Source organism: Muscardinus avellanarius (assembly GCF_963383645.1).
Source record: "Muscardinus avellanarius genome assembly, chromosome: 4".
NCBI lineage: Eukaryota > Metazoa > Chordata > Mammalia > Rodentia > Gliridae > Muscardinus > Muscardinus avellanarius.
The window spans coordinates 147,089,052-147,111,312 of NC_137789.1; the positions used below are offsets into that span (position 1 = coordinate 147,089,052).

The 22,261-nt window shown below is 34.1% G+C and overlaps 1 protein-coding gene across 1 annotated transcript in view; it reads left to right on the forward strand.

Annotated features, from left to right (window-relative positions):
- The window catches only part of ATRNL1 (attractin like 1), a gene marked incomplete at both ends in the record, with an annotated part of 644,309 nt that overhangs the window by 214,236 nt on the left and 407,812 nt on the right, over positions 1 to 22,261 (forward strand). Inside the window, 3 exons of the mRNA XM_080694289.1 lie at positions 10,342 to 10,436; positions 14,614 to 14,692; positions 16,580 to 16,737. Of these exons, the coding sequence (XP_080550415.1) occupies positions 10,342 to 10,436; positions 14,614 to 14,692; positions 16,580 to 16,737 (332 nt within the window). The remainder of the gene's footprint in view (positions 1 to 10,341; positions 10,437 to 14,613; positions 14,693 to 16,579; positions 16,738 to 22,261) is intronic.

The following is a 22,261-nucleotide window of genomic DNA, read 5'->3' on the forward strand; positions in this document are numbered from 1 at the left end:
TGCCTCAGTACCTGGGTCTGTTCCTTTCTTACCTTTCAAGGCAAACGTTCTGAAACCAGGTCCATGATAAAAGTGAGCTTGCTGATGATGTCGTCAGGTTGAATGAAGCCTTCCAGGCATCCCATAATTGTGAGAGCATAGTTGTGACCAGGAAAGGCTAGATGCTCTCTCAGAAAGCCTCTGAGACCCTGGAGTCCTTAGGCATGTTTGTAGAGCATGCCCAGGAGAGCATCCGAGTGTTTATTAGTGAAATAACTTCAGGTGCACAGAGTGGATTGCAACGGAACTCATTAGAGTCCTGGTGGTCATCTCCCTGAAGATAAACCAAAAGAAAGCCAAGCTCCTGCTTGGAGTCCCTTAGTACCTGGCTGTACGTCGTTTCCTGGTAAAGAGCCAGGATGTGCCTTCCCATATTTCTCTTCGAAAGAGTGTATAAATTAAACAGTATCCCTAACAGGGTCAGTGACCCAGCTGCTAGGGTCAGGCCGTATAAAACAAAAAGCAAACCTAAATATATCAAGTATCTTATAATAAGTAAACCAGAGTGGAAGCATTATCAAGTGGTAACCCCTTCAAAGCAGCACCCTTGGCTGTGGTCTTGAAACAACATACACATAGATCTAGTGATCAGTTGTATTAACTTGTAGGGGTTGGGATGGAGGTGGGTTGAAAACACTGGTCCTACCTTCATGTTCATTTAGTCGGTCCTGTACAGCAGCTTCTATGTTCCAGATATTTCGCCCAAAGGTATGGCAGCATTGATCCATGGATTCCAATCTCTTGAGTTCAAAACCTAGGAGTCTCCTTTAATCCCACCTCACTCTGCCCCAGCGATATTTAAGTCCTCTTGTCTTTATCTGCAAAATACATCTCAAAGGTTTAAACTTGTCTATCCTACTCCTCCCACCCTGTCTGAGGCCCCATCATTTCTGGTTTGGCCCATTTTAAGAAGCTTCCTGAGTAGTTTTTTTTTTTCATTTTCAGTTTTTATTCCTTACAGATTATCTTCACTCTGCCACTGAAGCGGCATTTTAAAAAAATGTATATTAGTCCATTTCACTCCCCAGCTTAATACCATTCCAAGGTTTTCCATGATATAACTCTACTTTCTGAATTTCTTATAACTTTCCAAATATCATATTTAGTACAATGGAATTTTGTGTTTTCCCCAAAGAGGGCAACCTGATCCTTATCTTGGATCTGGCTCTTATCAGGAATTTACTCCACTCATGTCTTAGGTGACTGGCTCTCTTGCATTTTTGAACTCGTGTTATTTTCATCTGTGTGTTCTATCTAAAATATTCTCTTCCTCACCCTATCATAGAGACTATATTAGTGTTACCTGTGAAGGTTCAGAAAATAGATATTTTAGGCCTAGCATGCCAGATGATCTCTGCCAGGACCACTCAGCTCTGTAGGTAGCAGAAAAACAGCCCTGTGCCATGTGCAGGTGGGTGAGTGTGGCTGGGTTCCATCTGCTTCATTTATAAAAGTGAGCTGTGGGCTGTAATTTATAACACTGTTTTCTTTTTAACATTACTTGGTAACTATCTTCATAGCAGAGTACTCTTAAAATGTCTCATAGATGAACTTTTTATTTCATCTACAGTGCAAACTCCAATAACATGCACTTTGTTTTTTTTAATTTTATTTTTTATTTTTACTTTTCTGTTGTATATATACTTCTGAATGGATTGCTGACTGGAGTTGTATTAATTTTAAAGAATAATCTGAAAATAATGTGTATGCACACATATACACACATGAAGTCCTAGAATTTAAGTTCCTCGTAGCACTTAATTTACCATTTATAGTTAATATTTTTATTACCAAAAGTAGATTTTATAGTTTTTTTAGATTAAGGTCAAATTTAGTTTATCTTTGTGGTTTTTCTATTTGGCAGGAGAAGAACTGTTGTATATAGAGTGGGATTTGATATGCATTTTTATTTTATATGAGGTTCCCGTTGTGCAACGAAAGCTATTGAAGATTTTGTGTTTAGTTTTTGCAACTCTTTGTTAAACAATATCATAAAAATTTCGTGGGTTAATTATATTGATGTTTAATAACACATTCTTTTGTTTCAAATATATAATTTAATATATATTATATATACATATATTACATATATGTATGTATTACATATATATGTATATATGTGTATATATATATGTGTGTGTGTGTGTATATATATATATATGTATGTATTACGGTACTAGGGATGGAACCCAGGGGCATTTTACCTTTGAGCTACACTCCAGCCCTATTTTTCATTCTTTATTTTGATACAGGGTCTCACTGAGTTGCGAAGGACCTCACTAAGTAGCTGAGGCTGTCCACGAACCACGATCCTCCTTTCTCAGCTTCCCAAATGCTGGGATTACGAGCGTGGACCACCACGCTTGGCTCAAAGTATATTTTAATTAATATGATTATAATTACACTGGTCTCTTTCCATTAGTATTTGCCTGATGACTTCAACATTCCATGCTGTGTCCGTTCTCTATACATATATTTCTTAAAAGTAGAATATATCTTAATATTGTGTTTTTCCAACCTGTCCACTTTTGTGCCTAATGGTGAGTTGAATCCATTTGATAGTAGAGTTATTTTTGATATATTTGAGCCTACTTTTGCATTTAAATTCTAATCTCAGCTTGTCCACTTGTATGTATTGTTAAAAAGCCTCTCATATCTTTTTGGAAGAAAAGGTATTTGTATCTCTATTAATATGATAAGCACTTTAATATCCTCTCATATTCTTTAGATTCTTCTACAACATCATATTGTTTTGGTATTCTTTAGAATTTTCATTCTAGGTTATTTTGGATATGCATTTTTCTTTGGTCCTTGTCATATTTTTTTTTTTAAAAAACAATAATTCACCGAGGTGCTTTTTTACCCCCACCTTTATATCTCTTAATCTATTTCTTGGTGCACATTCTGAATTTATCTATCCCTTTTTAAGGTCCTTAAACCAAAAACAATTTTCTTTATAGGCCAAAGCATCACAAGTCTGTATGCTTTAGAATGAATATTTTATCTTATTTTTATATTTGAATATATGCAACTAATAAAGTATACTTAATAGGCAGAGTAAAATTGATTAAACTATAATAAAAGATTCAACATAACTTCAGAGTTTTAATAGATTAAGCAGACAATATTTAGAAAAAGTTTCAAAGACTTGAAGAATGTGTTAGATAGAAATAGGAATTATTATATATAGATTAAAAAGATATGAATTTGTATTTACTTTGTAAATATTATTGTTTTCATAGAAAACCCAATACCCACAGAAAAATTAGAATCAGAGTTTTATCTTGAATAATTATCAGGAATAATCTGATTATCATCAGGAATAATCAGAGTTTTGATGTTTGGATATAAACTCAATATTCAAAAGCCATGTACCTCTCTCTAGTTCTCTACTGATAAAAAGGCTGTACTAGTCATCAGTTGCACCACTGTGACCCAAAGGCCTGACATAGACATCTCAGGGGGAGAGAAATTCTTTGATTGCAGCTCTGGTTATTTCAGTTCATGTTAGTCTGGGTCGCATCTGCAGAGCTCATGGCATGGCGACAGGAATCAGTGAGGGAGAGATGGAGCAGACTGCTCAGCTCACCACGGGGTCGGGACTCAAGAAAAAAGGGACAGAGAGAAAGTGCTCCAATGGCCACCTCCCTCCCCCAACTTCATTCCATTATTCTACTGGTCTCCTCATTTATTTGAAGTCTTCTTTGTTTCCTAGCTTTTACAGATGAGAAAAAACATATGACCCTTGAATTTCTGAGACTGGCTGATCTCATTTAGCATATTGTTCTGGAGTTTCATCCATTTTCCTGCAAATGATATAATTTTATCCTTTCTTATGTTGAATAAAATTCCATTGTGTGTATACCACATTTTCTATATCCATTTGTCTGTTGATGGACAACTAGGTTGGTTCCATAATTTGGCCGTTGTGAACTATGCCACTATAACCATGGATATGCATATATATCTATAGTATTCTATCATAAATTCTTTTGTAAAGGTACAGAGGTTATATGGTGGTACCAGTCTTAGTTTTTTTTTGAGAAAACTCTATACTGATCTCCAAAATGGTTGTAGTGATTTGTAATTCAACCAATCTTGTGTAAGAGTGCCAATTCATCACATCATCGCCAACATTTATTATTATTTGTGTTTTTAATGATAGCTATTCTAAGTCAATTAAATGGAGTCGCTGTAGTTTTGATTTGCATTTTCCGATTGCTAATGATCGTGAACATTTTTTTCATATATTTATTGGCCATTTCTGTTCCTTCTTTTGAGAAGTATATATTCTGTTCAGTGGTTCATTTTTAATACGTTTATTGGTACATTATAGCCTCACATCATAATGTAGTTCAAGTGATAGGATGTTCATGTGCACAGCACTTGCTGTGTTTTCCTCTGCTCCCTCCCCACTTCCCCCTTCGCCAGACAAGATACTGAGATTGGCATTGGTTTTCTCACATGTGTATATAATATCGGTCGCAGTGTCTGTTTTATTTATTCTACCTCTCTGCACCCCTCCCCAAAACCACCCTCCTTGGTGCACTGGAGTTTCTCATTATCTAAAGCCCCTCTTATCTCCAAATTACTCCCTAGCTTCTGCATATGAGAGAAAACACATGATCCTTCACTTTCCTGTCTGGATAATCCCACTTAACATAATGTTCATCCACTTTCCTTTTGTTCTTTTTTATTGCTTAATGGAATTTCATGGTCTGTATATCCCATAATTTTGTAATTCATTCTTCTGTTGATGGACATCTGGGTTGGCTCCATAATTTGGTTATTATGAATTATACTGTTATAAACCTGGATATGCATGTATTACTATAATATTTTGATTTCATTCTCTTGGAAAAATACCCAGGAGTGGTATAGCTGGATGATATAGTGGATCTACTCCGAGTTTTCTGAGAAATCTCCTCACTGCTCTCCATAGTGGCTGTACTAATTCAAAGTTCCACCCACAGAGTAGAAGAGTTCCCTTTTCCCCACATCTTTGCCAACATTTATTGTTGTTTGACTTTTTGATGATTGCCATTCCAATTGGGGTTAGGTGGAATCTCAGTGTAGTTTTGATTTGCATCTCCCTGATTGCTAGATATGTTGAACATTTTCCCATGTATTTGTTGGCCATTTATAATTCTTTCTTGAAGTTTCTACTTAGTTCAATTACTCATTTCTCAGTTGGGTTATTACTTTTTTAGTGTTAAGTCTTTAAAGTACTTTGTATATTTTAGATATTAGTCCTCTATCAGAAATATAACTGGCAAAAGATAATTCTTCCATTTCATAGGCTCTCTTTGTAGATGCTTGATGATTTCCTTTGTAGCAGAAACTTTAGTTTAATATCATCCTATTTATTACTTCTTGTTTTAATTTCCTGAGCATTGGGGTCTTACTAAGGAAGTTTCTACCTGTGTCTATATGTTTGAGTGTTGAACCTATTATCATCTCTAGTAATTTCAGTTTCTTGTCAGTTGTCCAATTATTGATTGTTTATTTTTCAGTGGTTTTTTTTTAGGGTTTCTATCTCCTATCAGAGGCATAGCTGGAAACAATTTTCTCTCTGAAGGCTTTTTTTCAGACTCCAAATTTTTATAAAGAAAATAAATGTTGCAAATAAAGTTGGAAGTTATCATGCATTTTTAGAGATCACCATCACACTGTATTTTGTCTTTACTTGGTTAATGCTTACTTCATTGATTTGCAATATGTCTTGGTCCATTACTTGCTACTATAACAGAATGCCACATACGGAGTAAATTATAAACAATAGAAGTTTATTTTGCTTAAATTTCTGGAGGCTAGAAGTCCAAGATCAAGGGGCTATATCTTTGCAGGGCCTTCTTGATATATCATAACAAGAGAGAGACAGAGAGAGACAGAGAGGGAGAGAGAGAGAGGGAGAGGGAGTGGGAGAGAGAAAGAGAGAGAAGGAAAAATGGGGAGGAAGAATGAAAAGGGGGCACTCAATCATCCATAAAATATATAACTGATCATGTACCTTAAAATATATTTAAATGGTATCATACTCTGTGAATCCTGGAAACTGCTTTTATGTCCAGCATATTTGAGAGTCATCCATGCCAATACATGAAACTCTATAGTGTATTTAGTTTAATTATTTGTAGCAGTATACCAAAATGTGTTTTACTCTTCTCTTGATGGACATCTAGGTGTATCAACATTTTATAGTTAGAAATTAAATTATTATACATTTGTCATATACTCCTTCTTCAGCCAGAATATAAAATAGAAGTGTAATTATAGATTTATTAGATATTTCTAAATGGCTCTATGAGATATATCAAATTTATGCCCTATTTTCTTTCTTTCTACTTCCTCACCAATATTTGTATTTTTAGGCTTTTTAATATTTGCTAGCCTGATGATTTTAAAATACTGTCTTCTTTTTTTTTTTTTTTTTTTTTTGGTGGTACTGGGGTTCCTGGAAGCCCTGCTACCTCTGGGCTACACTCCCAGACCTATTTTTACATTTTTATTTGGAAACAGGGTCTCTTAAGCCAGTGCGCGCGGCTGGCTTCGAACCTGCCCAGTCCTCCTGTCTCTACCTCCCAAGCGGGGGGATTACAAGCGTGCGCCACCACGCCCGGCAAAATACTGTCTTCTTTTTATACTTTACTTTCATTTCCTTATGTCTGTTGGAAATAAAATTTTATATGTTTATTTTCTTGTTTTTTTCTTTGAATAGTTGTTAATAACCTTTGCCTTCTAATTTTGTAACTTGTGTTTTTCATAGTAAAAGCACTTTTCTTATTATTTGTAGGAGCTTTTACTTAATATATTTGGAATACTAATTATTTATTGGTTTAACAAATATTCTCTTAGTGGCTTGATTTTGAAACTTTATTAAAGTGCATATTATGCAGATGTTTTAAATTTTCTCAATTATTATGACTTGTATTTTAAGAACTTTTTAGGTTTAAAAGATATCTTTTTCCTAAAAACTGCAGTTTTACTTTTAATATTTGAGTAGAATTGATTTTTATATTTTCTGTGTGATATCTACATACTTTAATCTATATACTTTAATTCTCCTTTAATTGCATGCACCTGTGCCTTTTTACCTCGGATTTCTTAAATCTACCAATGATTTTAAAAATAATTAATTATCATAATCTCAAAAAAAATTAATGATTGTGAGACAGATTTGTGAAATTGTTTTGAAATGCTTGCTTAGTGATATTTCCTCTCATTCTAAAGAAATATTATCTTTGCTCAAGAGTACTTCTGCTCAGCCTGTGTTCTTAGATCTTGGGAGGCTGAGACAGGAGGAGTGTATGTTCAGTGTCAGCCTCAGCAACTTAGCAAGACCCTTAGCAACTTACTGACAGCCTGCTTAAAAAAAATAACAAAAAATGAGTCCAGTAAAACAGAGGTGGGGCCTAGCTCAGGGGTGGACCCCCTGGGTTGAATCCCCAGTACCACCCGACAGTATACTTCTGAACCCCTGTCGATTGTGTTTAACCACGGTGGTCAGTGTTCTTTCTTTTAAGTACCGTATTTGCTTGCTTTTTATAACAATAAATTCTGGATTTCTTCCCTTCTTCTGGGTTCTCCTTCTCAGTCTCCTTTGAGCTGATTATTTAACACTGGTATCCCTCACCACTCATTCCTTTGTCCCTCCTGTATCTATAATGGTGGTTTCTTGGCTTTCATATTTGAAATCACATTTAAATTATGCTGACTTACAAATTATCTACTACTGGTTGTTTTTCTGACCTTGACTGGACATTCAATTTAACATCTTCAAAGCTAGGCTCTTAATTTTTTCCTGAATTCCCACCACAATAAAACCTGTTTCCATTCTCAATTAATGGGGATTTTTTTTTTTTGCTTCATCTTGGATAAGAAATAAAACTTTAAAAAAACTTTCATTTTTCTTTCTCTCAGAGACTATATTCATCTATCCTGCTAACTCTGTTTGCTTTACCTTCTAAGTACATTCCCTTTATCTGACTCCTTTTTCTGATCTCCACCACTATTCCATGGCCACCATCACCTCTTTCCTGCATTAGCACCACATCCTCTCTGAAAATCACAGTTAAAATTTGTTCTTGCTTTAAGGATTTTGTACATATTTTTTCCACAGATCTTTAAATGTTCCTCCTCAAAATTCCAAGTGTACTCTTTACCCTGGCAGCAATTTCTCTCTTGCCTGATTTATTATTATTATTTTTTTTTTGGTGGTGGTGGTACTGTGGTTACTGGAAACCTTTCTACCTCTGGGCTACACTCCCAGACCTATTTTTTAAATATATTTTTTATTTGGAAACTGGGTCTTTTAAGACAGAGAGGCTGGCTTCGAACTTGCGTGATTCTCCTGTCTCTGCCTCCCAAGTGCGGTGATTACAAGTGTGCGCCACCACGCCTGGCTCGTGCATGATGTTTTAACCAGCATCCTCACTGCTGTGACCCTATATACCTGATGACCACAACTTAGAGGGAAATTTATTTGCTTACATACCTGAGATTCAGCCCATAATATGTGATTCATTTTATGTTGGCTGATAAGCAGGAGCTGGGGATGCAGGCCCTTAGGGAATGATGGCAAGGAACAAAGAGAGAGCAAAAAGGTGAGAGAGAGAGAGAGAGAGAGAGAGAGAGAGAGAGAGAGAGAGAGAGAGAGAGGAGAGAGAGAGAGGAGAGGGGAGAGGGGAGAGGGGAGAGGGGAGAGGGGAGAGGGGAGAGGGGAGAGGGGAGAGGGGAGAGAGGAGGAGAGAAAAGAGGGAGAAGGGATAGAGGGAGGAGAGAGAGAGAAGAGATAGAGGAAGAAGAGAGAGGGAGAAGGAGAGGGAAAAGGGGAGAGAGAGGAGAGAGAGAGCAAGAGAGAGAGAGAGAGAGGAGAGAGGGAGGAGAGAAAGAGGGAGGAGGGAGAGAGAGAGGGAGGAGAAGAGAGGAGAGAGGGAGATAAAAATAAAAATTTTTGTCATAGAATATAGTTCTCATGGTGAGATGTAAGGATGGCTATAAATTCTTTAAAAATGTTGCCTCATACTTTCAACTAAATGTTGAAATATACTAGAAATATATTAGGTTGGTCTTAAAAAGTATATAAATAAACAACATGGATAATGATGCTTTGATAATATTAAGAATAGATCTAGTTATAGCAATCTTTACTTTTTAAATTAATATTTTCATTATGGTTGAGGGCATAACATGAAGGATACGTGTAAATGTAGAAGACTGAAATCATGTTTGAAGGCTTTGCCATGAATCTAATGGGTCATGTTTATGGTACGGGCCGAATTCACAGGAAAAGATATTTAAAATGTTTTGAAACGTTTTTTATAATGGTAGCAGTTTAACATTATGAGCTGCACTTCATCCTTGGATAACATGTGAAATCACCTATGACCTATCTCAGTTAAATTCTTTATCTTGGTTTTAGCATTATGAATGTACAAAATTAAGTCTTCTTTCCCCTGAATATCTTTTATTTATGTGCTTAACATAGGACACAACTGTAGAATTATGTTTATCACAGAATCATTTAAAAATTGCTAAAAGTAGCAATGATCACAACAGATGAACAAACAAGTGCATTGTACTATATAGTAAAATATTAGCTACTAAATTCATGTTTGCAGACAATTTTGATTTTATGAAAGCTAGATACCAAAAGGTCTATCTTTACATCTGTAGCTTTTTTTTTCCGGGTCTGGGGATGGAACCCAGGGACATTCGACCTCTGAGAGCTACACCCCCTGCCCTATTTTTTATTCTTTATTTTGAAACCGGGTCTCACTGAGTTGCAGAGGGCCTCACTAAGTAGCTGAGGCTGTCCGTGAACCGCGATCCTCCAGGTCACAGCCTCCCGAATGCTGGGATTACAAGCATGCATCACCATGCCCTGTTATCCATAGCATTTTTATTGGGATAAAATGCACCAAAATGTTAATTCTGTATTTCTCTAGTAATAATGTAATTGTGGATGGCTTTTATTTTATTTTCTTACTTTTATATAGTTTCCATTATGTCTGAAGTATTTGTATATTACTTTTACCATAACAGAAAGAATAAAAATACAATTTTTATGGTTACCTCATTATTATTATTATTATTATAATATGTACATATTTACTGTACAAAGTAAAATTTTAAGTAATTTTAATGTTTTTTTGTTGCTTGAGAAAAGATTGGTATTTTGCTAGTCTCGAATAGGCCACTAATCTTTAATGGTAATTTCTGGCACGGGTGTGCAATATGTTTTCATCTAGCTTTTTTCCGGCAGTTTTTAAATATCAGGATTCTGCTTTTTTTCCCCTATAGATAGCCTTTTGATTGACTATCAGTTCACCTTCAGCTTATTACAGGAAGATGATCGCCACCATACTGCCATAAACTTCATAGCAAACCCAGAACAGGTGAGTAAAGGCTAGCTTTTATAATATCATTATTCTAGTGTCAAGGGATATAGCTTTCTGTCACCTTTCATTATGATTTTACTTTTTCTCAGAATTATCACCTTGTAGGGCATTTATAAAAAAGACTAATCCTGTTAATTTTTTTCATTTGATTCAGCTGACTTATCCTTGTGATTCAGATAATTTGTGAGTTTTATATTTTGGAAATTGAAAACATTTTGATAATTTAAATTACATATATCTGTATGTTGTTTTATTGCAGAATTTATGCTCATAATTATACACTCAATTCAGAGTATTCTTGTTTAAGAATAGAACCCTTAAATTCAAAGCATGCTGTAATAAGCAAATTTTCTCTTTTATACCTATAAAGTAGTAGGTTTTCATTGTCATTTTCTAAATCCACTGATTTATCTGAGCTATAAAAATATGGATTTACAACAGTGATCTATGTTTATAAGCTTTTGAAGTTTAAATGTAAGAGATTAATTTTAAAGTTTGTCATTAACACCTACAAAAAGTTCTAAGATTTTCTAGAAATAATGCACATATATTATTAATCATCTGAGATTTTATAAATTAAAAGGCTCAAGAATAGGAGTATCAAGCATAGTTTATTTGTATAAAATTTTATATTTTTTAAAACTAAAAATAATTCAAAATGAAGGGCTTATGTTAAATATATGCATTGTTATTTATTGATCCACATTATTAAATTCATATATTTTATTAGTTTTCAAACAGATAAAACATCTAAATATATATTGAAATATTCTAGCTTCTTATCTCTTGAAATATTTGACTTCTGAAAATGGTAATTTAAATAGTTTTTTCTTTTTATATTAAAAAAGCATCTGTCTACCGTCAATAAAAGAGTTTGTTCTATGTTACTTCTATTCCCTAGGTTTTAAGGAGTGACTGTATTCTTGGGAGTACTTTTAATGTTAAACTTTTAAATAAGAATTTTAAAGATACTTACTTTCACATATAACTCTCTCTTTACTTATTATCTTTTTCTACAAAGACATAGTAATAATGTCAGCAACTATATTTATCAGTCCAAATAAGAAAGTATTTAGAAATGTATTATATGTATTGGCCAGAGATGCAAATTAAAACTCTACTGAGATTCCATCTAACCTTAATTGGAATGACAATTATCATGAAGTTAAACAACAAAAAATACTGACAAGGCTGTGGGGAAATAGTAACTCTTCTGCTCTATTGGTGGGACTGCAAATTAGTATAGCTACTATGGAAATCAGTGTGGAGATTCCTCAAAAAAAACTGGGAATGGATCCACCATATGATTCAGCTATACCACCCCTGGGTATCTTTACAAAGGGTCTAACGTCAGAATATAATACCTGTATATCCACGTTTATAGCAGCACTTCATAATATCCAAAATTATGAAACCAACCCAGGTATCCATCAACAGATGAATGGATTACAAAATTACGAGATATACAATGAAATTCTACTCATCAATAGAGAAGAGCAGAATTATGTCATTTGCCGGAAAGTGAGTGGACTTGGAGAACATTATGTTGAGATTAGCTAGTCACAGAAAATGAAGCATCATGTGTTTTCTCTCATATGTAGAAGCTAGAAAGTAATTGGGAGATAAGAGAGGCCTTAGATAATGGAGGAGAAATACCAGTGGAGTGAGGGAGGTGGTTTCGGGGAGGGGCTGGAGAGAGGGGAGAGGTAGTGAAAGAAACACTTCCATTGATATTATGTGCATATGGGAGATACCAGTGTCCATCTCAATACCTTGTATGGGGAAGGAGAAGTAGGGTAGGAGCCAGGGAACAATCTCGCAAGTGCTTTGGGCATGTACGTCACTATCACTGTGAACTACATTTTGATGAGAAACTATAATGCACCAATAAAACTAAAAAAGCCAGGCTTGATGGTGCACACTTGTATTCCCAGCATTTGGGAGGCTGAGACAGGAGGATCTGGGTTCGTGGACAGCCTCAGCTACTTAGTGAGGCCCTTGCAACTCGGTGAGACTGTTTCAAAAAATAAAGAATAAAAAATAGGGCTGGGGGTGTAGCTCAGAGGTAGAATGCCCCTGGGTTCCATCCCCAGTAACTTACACACACACACAAAAAAAAAAAAAGAAAAAATTATAAAAAGAAATACAGTCATCATTACTTCTTTTTATTACGGTAAATATGTAAAATAAAATTACTATTCTAATTACTGTTTAGGTGTGCAGTTCAGTAGCATTAAGTGCTTTTATAATGTTGTACAATCATCACTACTATCCAGCTTTAAAACTTTTTCATTGTCTCTAATAAAAACTCTTATCTACTATGTAATTACTCTGCATTCTTGCTCTCCTTTCCAACTCTGGTATGTTTATTCCATTTCCTGTCTCTATGATTTTTTTATTCTAGGTACCTCATATTAGCATAATCACATATTATTTAACCATTTGTGTCTGGATGATTTCATTGAACATAATGTTTCCAAGTTCAACCATGTTATAGCATCTATCAGAATTTCATTCTTTATCATTGCCCTCTTGATTGTTAATGGTAATTCCAAATCTGCGGGTTTTTTTTTTTCTTCCAGTTATCTAAGAAATTTAATGCAAGTGGGATATCTGACTAAAAATTGAGTAATATTCCTCCCCAAGTGTTACCTATAGGGTCATACACATATGTCCGGATCAGCTACAATTTTAGTTTGCTGCTCTCTTTACCACCCTGCCTTCTTTCATGTCCAGAAATCCCTCATAGCTGTCAGATGTCCCAGCATTGACTTCCTGCTGCCTTGTCCACGGGGGTCCTTTGCCCAGATGCATGTTCTGATGTTAACCTCTCCTGAGAAATGTCACTAAGAATGTTCATAATATCATTTTGTGTAATCCCATTTAATTAAAAATATACTCACCTGGAAAAATATCTCTAAAGTGAATATTAAACTATTGATTAACGATTCCTACTTATCCCAAAAAATAATATAAAGTAGATGCCTTGATTTTTTATACATTTCCTACATTTTTGACAACAGACCTAATTCTGATCCATTATGGACCACCCCTAGTCAGCGCTTTCAGGTGAACAAGCTCTGGAATAGATTTCTGTATATCATGATCTTGCCAGACTCTCTGGCATCCCGCCAACAGTGTTCTAAATGACTGATTTGATCATTTTCTGGACAAGAAGAGTATCACATCTTTCAGTAGAGCTTTTTTATTAAATAAAACTTAGTTTTTATTGGGCATTAGTTATGGTACTATATATTTCAATAATGCTTAAACTTAAACTAAATTTATAGGCATGAACTAAAAATTCAAGAGAGTTTTAGTTTTTTGTATCACTTGAAAATTCTTTGTGACCTTTATTTTTTTATTTTTTTATATTTGTGGGTCTGGGAATGGAACCCAGGGGCATTTGACCACTGAGCTATACCCCATGCCCTATTTTTTATTCTTTATTCTGAAACAGGGTCTCACTAAGTTGCAGAGGGCCTCACTAAAGTAGCTGAGGCTGTCCGCGAACCGCGATCCTCCATTCTCAGCTTCCCAAATGCTGGGATTACAAGCATGCACCACCATGCCTGGGTTTTGTGACCTTTTAAACAACAGTTATTCTCATATGTACCTCACCTAGAATAAGGGACACAAATTACGAAAAGGTGACTTCAAGAGAAAATAAGGATGTATACTTCCTTGGGTACACTATTCCTACAATGTTTTACTTTCATAAAAATAACAATTATTTTTGAACGATGTCATTAATAGTTTTAAAAAAATCACCTTTTCTCAGAGTTTGATGAGCATGAGCCATGAGTCCTCTGGTTCTCTGAGTTGAGTTGAAGATGAAGAAGACTAAAATGAATACATTCTTTGTCATGAGAACTAATCATAACAGTAACATTAGCATTACTAGCAATTTTACCAAAAACAATGTTGTTTGGAAGAATTACTTTGTTTAATGCTTACAAGAACTTCTTTTATTTAAATTTTTTAAATTGGTGCAGTGTAGTTATACATCTTAATGGAGTACAAGATGGTAGAGGCATACATACACCTATTCAGTTGACAATTTACATATGATATAAAGCTTGAGAATACAGCACGGACAAAATTAAGTCAGTAGATTAAATCATGTGTATCTGGTACTTTACACTTTTAACCTTAATATTTTCTTTCTTGGTAGTCAAACAAAAATTTGGATATTTCAATTAATGCATCAAACAACTTTAATCTCAACATTACATGGTCAGTCGGCTCAACAGGTAAAATAATATTGACATGTCCTATATAGAAGTTGTTCTAGCATGCTATATGTAAATAACTAAAAGTTAAAATATATATAGTGTAATCATTGTTTCAGTCAGCATTTCTATGTCCCAAAATACCTGACAGTCACAACTCTGAGGAAGGAATATTTATTTGCTCACAGTTCCAGAGGTTACAGAGGTTTTAGTCCATCTTAGATCAGGTTATGTCTGTAGAGCTAAGAGTAGGGCAGTGGAAATCGATTGAGAGAGATAGAGAAAGAAAGAGAAAAAAGAAGAAGGAGGAGGAGGAGGTAGAAGAGGAGGAGGAGAAGGAGGAAGAAGAGGAGGAGGAGGAGAAGCAAAGAGAGATTGAGGGAACATGCAGACAGGGGCCAGGGACATATATAATCCCCATCCCCAACGCCATACCTCCAGTGACCGACCGACCTCCAGCCATACCCTATTGCCTATATTATCCAATAAATCTATTAATCAATCAATGGATTTATCAATTAATATTATAACCCTCATGATTCAGTTGTAGCACTTCTGAACATTTTAGCCAATATATGAGCTCATATATTGAGCTCAATAAGAGGGTATTCCATATCCAAAATATAATAATCATTGTATTGTTACTGATAAAAATAATTAGTAGCAACATGAATAAGGTGTCGATATTTGTTAACTCTACTATTCAACTAAAATTAGATGGCTAAAAATACACACTACTTAACTTTTTTAAATGGCAATGTTATAAAATGCTCTAATTTTAATTGCTAGAATACTTCATTAATGACTGAAGAGATTGATATTTTATTTTTTAATTCAATATTGAAATTATAATTTAATTATTAAACCAAATATGTGCATAAGACAATGAAATTATTCTGTGTATACTAATAAAAATAACTTATTATTTTCAATCTTAGAAATAATTTCTTCTTATCAGCTTCAATGCTAAGAGGAGGTTTTAAAGAAGCTATACAAACTATGACTTTTTAAACTTATTTAATAAAGATTATTAATTGAAATTACTGAAGTTAAAATCTTTATGTTGAATTGTGAAATTGTATGCTTATTTTTTTATACTTATATGGGAGACAAGGTCCTGGAATGTATATTTTAAGGAAGCGTATAAGCTAATTTTGAAATAGGATATCAATTTAAAATGAATACAGTTTCTCAGTGTATTTGTTCTAATTGTTTATACTGTTCATTAAAGTGGAAGTCTTGTTAAGATTTTTGGTAATGCTTTCCCCCATTCGGTTAGCTTCAGTAAATACTGAGTGTCCAATATGTGTTAACTAATTGAGCATTTAGCTCATGTTTTAAATTATGGCCTCCTCCCATTTTTTAAAGTAGTGATAGTTCAATTTGTGGTAAGACAAATAAATTGATTTCTTTTCCTTACTTTAATTGGGTTGTGACATGTGAAAATATGGTCTGATTTATTTTGAAAAGTTCTGTGGAGTAGTAAGTAGAAAGAGTTATTTCTAGAACCATATATGCCTGCATTCCAAAGAGGTAAACTCCTCTTGGAGTTTAAACTTGGGGCAAGTTTAATGTTTCTGAGGCTGTGGTTGCAATTTGAAAAATAAAGATAATTCTCTGGAGTAGAACTGTAATTAGAGAAGAATATCAAGTCTTGAAGCCAGTGCCTAGTATACAGCATTTAATTTTGGGTACTATTTTAAAAGTAATAAGATGAAATCTATTTTAATAAATATATGCCAAAGTTATATCTTCTTTGTAACTCAAAATTATAAGATAAATGTGTTTTGATAATTGTTTTTATAAGAGCAATTATAAAAATTAAGTGTATTATGTGTTTGCAGATTAATGAAGCTCTCCCCTTCCTAATATGAACTTATTAAATTATTATTATTATTTACCTTATAGCTGGAACAATATCTGGGGAAGAAACTCCTATAGTTTCTAAGACTAATATAAAGGAATACAGAGATAGTTTCTCCTATGAGAAATTTAACTTTAGAAGCAATCCTAACATTACATTCTATGTGTATGTTAGCAACTTCTCCTGGCCTATTAAAATACAGGTGAGTATGAAAATATTTTTTCTACTGACCATTGAATATTTTTATTCCAAAAAATACTATTTTGCTTTAAATAATGATATATATACACTCCTTGATTTAAACAGTATTAAAACATGTGTTGACCCGATAAAAGTTGACCTATGATTGGCAGTGATAATGAACATCTCCCTGAAAATACTCCTACAAAATAAATAATATTTAACCAACCAAAGAATGTACTAAAAATTTTCAGTGAATATTTTGTTCTAAAAACATTGCAGCAAAACTTGAAACAACTAGGGTATTTGAATTTAGTGATTAACTTTGTCCTTTAACTGAGGATAGATACTCCACTTGAAGTTATTATTGGTGTTTTAGTAATTTCATTTTTGCTTCAGTACATACCAAATATAACTTAATTTTTCATTAAAGATTTAATATAGGATTAGCAATATTTGACAGTTCTTTAAGACCCATCACCTCTCATAACTGATTTCTTAATCTGTGCTGTCTTTGTGTCATTTGGTTTATTTTTATTGAGGTTTAGTGGTAGGTTATTGACAAATTCAGATTTATTTCTAGGATATGTTTGGAATATTCTTTCTGTCTGAAAATATTTTAGGTTTGTGTTCTTAGTTTATGTGTTCATGAAAGAAATGTTGAAACTGTGATTTGTTCTTTTATTTATTCTTGAATTAACATTAGTTAATCCACTCCTGAGGCCCTGCCCTCCTGGGTACTCTATTATGAATTACAATGTTCTTTAACTGGTAGACCATGAACTCCCACCACTGTGTGAGTTTTAAGGGCTTCCACCTGTATTCCTTTCAGATGGTTCTTTCCTCTGTTAGTTTATTTACCACTATGTGATAATCTTTATTCCATTGAAGGCTCAATGGGTCCCTTGGCAAACATCTGGAGCCCTCTGGGCAGCACGATTATCTGCAGTTTCTTTTTCTGTGAAATGTAGTTACCTTTGTCTCCCTGTAGCCCTCCCCTCTCAGGGGAGGGAACAGTCTAGGCTGCACCTGTATACATCATCCCATGATGTCACCTCAAAAATGTAATAATTTGTGACATGTAAAAACTTACCTCATTTTTTCCTACAGATATAACCATTGCCCTGTTTTGCTTGGTATACAATGTTTAAAAAACAGTTTGTAATATATTTTATCTGTTTTATTAGTTATTTTCATAAGGAACATAAATCCATTCCTTTGTTTCTCCATTATTGAAGGGCATGGAAATCCTACCCAGTAAATATAATAAATGTAGTAGCCAGAAGTTTATTCACTAAATGAGAGGACTATTGCTACACACGGGTTTACGTTTTTATTTGCTTCTTTTATTTAGTAGCTTGGATCTAAGCATCTCAGTGCTTTGGGGATAAATAGCAGTGAGGTTGTGGACATATCTATATATTTTAGATTTCACAAGCAGATACCAGTACAGATTTCAGCAAGCTGTGAATTATGAGAAAGTTTACAATTCATATGTGAAACTGTTTATAAATATTTACTAACTATACCTTATGGAACTGGTTATTTTGAAAAGTGACTGAAATAAGAAAGTACAAATAATCTAACTCTTGTTGAAAAAACTCCATGAGATTATGAAATCCAAATATCTTTGTCCAAAAATGAATCTTTTGTTTTTATGAAACTGTACCTGCAGTCCAACAAGCAAAATATTATTTCTGATTAAAAATTCATATCCAGTCCTCATGATAGCTTTTACTTAATTCATCCACATATTTACTTAAGTAGAATTAACACACAGGTACACAACTTTGTAAGTACAGGTGAAGAATATGCTTCATGTTATTTCAATCCTGCTATTCATAATTTAGTTATTTTTTCTTGCATACTATGGCATAAAAGATGTATGAGGAATTTAATTGTTAAATACTTAGTATTGTTTTTATAATAAAGTATTTTTTATCACATATTTTTATCAGTCAACATTTTGAATATATTATGCTTTAAATAATGGCAATAGTACTTTCATAATTTTTGTAATCCTTACTTTTTTATCATATTCTTTTGAGCATTTTCAGTTATAATAATTTTATATTTATTTGAACAAACTCATTTATAAACTAGTCAGCAAGTAAGAGTAAGCTCTCATTGATATATAAGAAAATAGGCAACTTATTTATTTACCTTGCTCCAACTTGGGTCTAATTCTATTAGTGGGATCAAATTTACTAGCCTAACTGTGGAGCGTTATTTGTAAATTTCTACAAAGAATGAGCAAAAAGCATGATAATGTTTGTTATTATTCATCTTTATTTCATCAATCAAAAGCTCATATAAAGATGTGCCGCTTGTAGAAATGACATCCACTGAATGTTTATACAAATTTCACCACAGTTTCAACCAGATATTTATTATTTCTACCATAAGTAGGAAACTTGTCTTGGTAATAAAATATTGTACAAGGTAGCCTCTATCCTTGTGTAGTTCATAAAATATATTAGTCAGGATTCTTTTCATTGCAGATAAAGAAGTCAAACTTTAAATTAGTTTTAGAGTCAAAACCAACATTGTAAGTTGAGAAAACAAGGCATCTGGGAATAGTGCCTGTAGGAACTTCAAGAATTCAATGTCCTCGCCTCTGGCCATTTAACTTAAAATCTCCCTTGATATTCTTTATACTATGCTATATCAATAATTGTTGAATTGATGAATGTAATCTTTCCTTATCTGTACCTAGGTTCTATTTCACTGTATACATCGACTTCATTATATTTTATCTCAGATAGGTTTTATAGCATCCTAATTTAGTTATCCCAGAAAGATATGTGAAAAGAGTCTTCAAATTTTTATGTAGAGTCCCAAGGACATATTTTGGTTTTCTTTAGATCATAAAATATCCCCTGAGCCATTCACTTTGGCTGACATAGGGGTGATGATATTTATGTGTAGGTGGGTCTAGGTTATATCTCTACCTCTGTGGCTGTTATAGAGGTGACACTGAAGCAAGGAGTTTTTAGAAAGAGTTATATTGGAGCAAGATTTTGAAGGATGAATAAGTACTTAATAAAGGAAATGATGCATGGATGATGGAATTTTAGATGAGAGGGGTCAATTCCCAAAGTAATGATTAAATAATTTTTGTAAGGGAGCAAATAACAATTTCATGACTAGTAAACAGGGTATCTGATAGACACTTGCTGGTGTGAGATGGTGGATGTGTTACAAAGAGTAGAGGAAAAGTGGCTGGAAATTTTTTTTGGAACCAAATGATAATATATTTAAAGAGTTAATATCAAATATACACAAGTTGATTCAATCCACACCCTTTTCTTAAATCCTAATTCAAATAAATCTCAGAACCAGGAATAATGGCTCATGCCTGTAATTCCAATACTTGGGAGAATCACAGTTTCAGTTGTGAGGCCCTCAACAACTTATACTATTTTCAAATACAAGATAAAATAGGGCTGGGAGTATAGCTTGAAGGTAGGATGCCCTGGGTTCATTCTCTCTCTCTCTCTCTCTCTCTCTCTCTCTCTCTCTCTCTCTCACACACACACACACACACACACACACACACACACACACACACTATACCTAATAACCCTAATATCAGTTTAAGGTGCTTAATGTGGCTTATATGATGGTATACCATTTAGTTCAATTCATATTTTTAGTCTTATTTCTTGTCACAATTCTTTCTGGGCTCTTCAATTTCATAATACTACATTTTTTTCTTTTTCTATTTTTTTTGGTGGTTCTGGGGTTCCTGGAAGCCCTTCTATCTCCGGGCTACACTCCCAGACCTGTTTTATATTTTTATTTGGAAACAGGGTCTCCTAAACCAGTATGCACGGCTGGCTTTGAATCTGCGTGACCCTCCTGTCTCTGCCTCCCAAGTGTGGGGATTACAAGCGTGCACCATCACGCTCGGCTTCTTTTTCTAATTTTTTATTAGTGCATTGTAGTTATACATCTTAATGGGGTACTGTATGGTAGAGTCATTCATGCACACATCATGCCCTTACCTAATTCCCACCCCATTCCCTCCTCTTCCTCTCCTTCTCATATTTGGCTTACTGATTGACTTTGATATATTTGTGAATGTACATCATGTACATTAGTGAATTTCCCTCCCCCCATTCCATACTCCCTTTTTAAATAGGGAAGTTACCTATGGAGTTTGTAAAATTTGGATTTGGCTGATTTATATGTAAATGGTAAGAAATAACATTGATTATCAATACCCATTATCAAGTTATTTTGCTTTTATTTTTCTGATAGAATATATTAATACACTAGATATTTTCAAATACCATATTTACAAATATCTTCAGGTAATGGGTCTGCTTTTCATTTTATCAAGAGTATCTATTGGATACTTGTGGAGGCATAACTATTAATTATGTAGATAATTTAAGTCCTAGTTCTCTCACTATTCTGTTATTTGCCTGTCAATATGTTATTATGATTATTTTCTTTCTTTTTTAACTTTTTATTGGTGCAATATATTCATACATCATATTGGGGTAAAAAACTTGTGTGTATATACATGTACGCATCACTGATTTAACCCCTACCCAATTCCTACCCCATTCACTCCCCATCCCTTCTTCCAATGCTTGGCTTAGTGGTTGACTTCGATATGTTTAAGTACATTGTGTGTTCTAGAGAATTTCCTTCTTCTCTCCTCCCATCCCCTCATTTAGGTTGTCTTGTTTGCTCCTCTATAGGATTTCCTTTTTCATCTAGATTTCCTCCTATGACCATTTCTCCTTAGCTTTCACATATTAGGGAAAGCATCTGATTTCTTGTGTCTGACTAATCTCACTTTGCATAATGTCCTCCAGTTCCATCCATTTCCCTGAAAATGATGTAATTGAGTTGTTTTTAATGGCTGAGTAAAATTCCATTGTGTACATATCTCACAATTTTGTAATCCATTCATCTGTTGATGGACATCTTGGCTGGTTCTAGAGTTTGGCTATGGTGAATTGTGCAGCTATGAACATAGATACACATGCATTAGTTTGGTAGTTTAGTTTCTTTTCTTTTGGGTAGATACCCAGAAGTGGTATTGCTGGATCAAATGGTAGATTTTTCCCATTCATCTGAGGATTCTCCACACTGTTTTCCAAAGTGGTTGCACTAATTTGCAATCCCACCAACAATGTCTTAGAGTTCCCACTTCTCCACATCTGTTCTGAGTCCCTTTCTTCTCTGGAGCCTGGTGCTGCGAGGCAAGGTAGCTGCTGGCGTGGCTCTGCTGCCACAAAGTGGGCTGGTTTCTTTTCTGGTTTCTGGTTTTTCTTCTAGTCTTCTTTTTCTCTGTCCCTTGTATTTACAGTTTTTATTTCTCTGCTGATGGTGTTTTCTGGCTATGAAAAGTGCTGATTTTTAGAGATTGATTGTTAGCGGGACTCATAAATGCTACTTTTCTCAGTCACCATCTTCCCAGAAGTCCTACATTTTCTTTTATTTCTTAAAAATATGATGCTTTTTTTTTTTACCACTTAGCATTAAGCCATGCTCTTTCCCTTGCTATTTCTTTGCACTTAATTTTACTT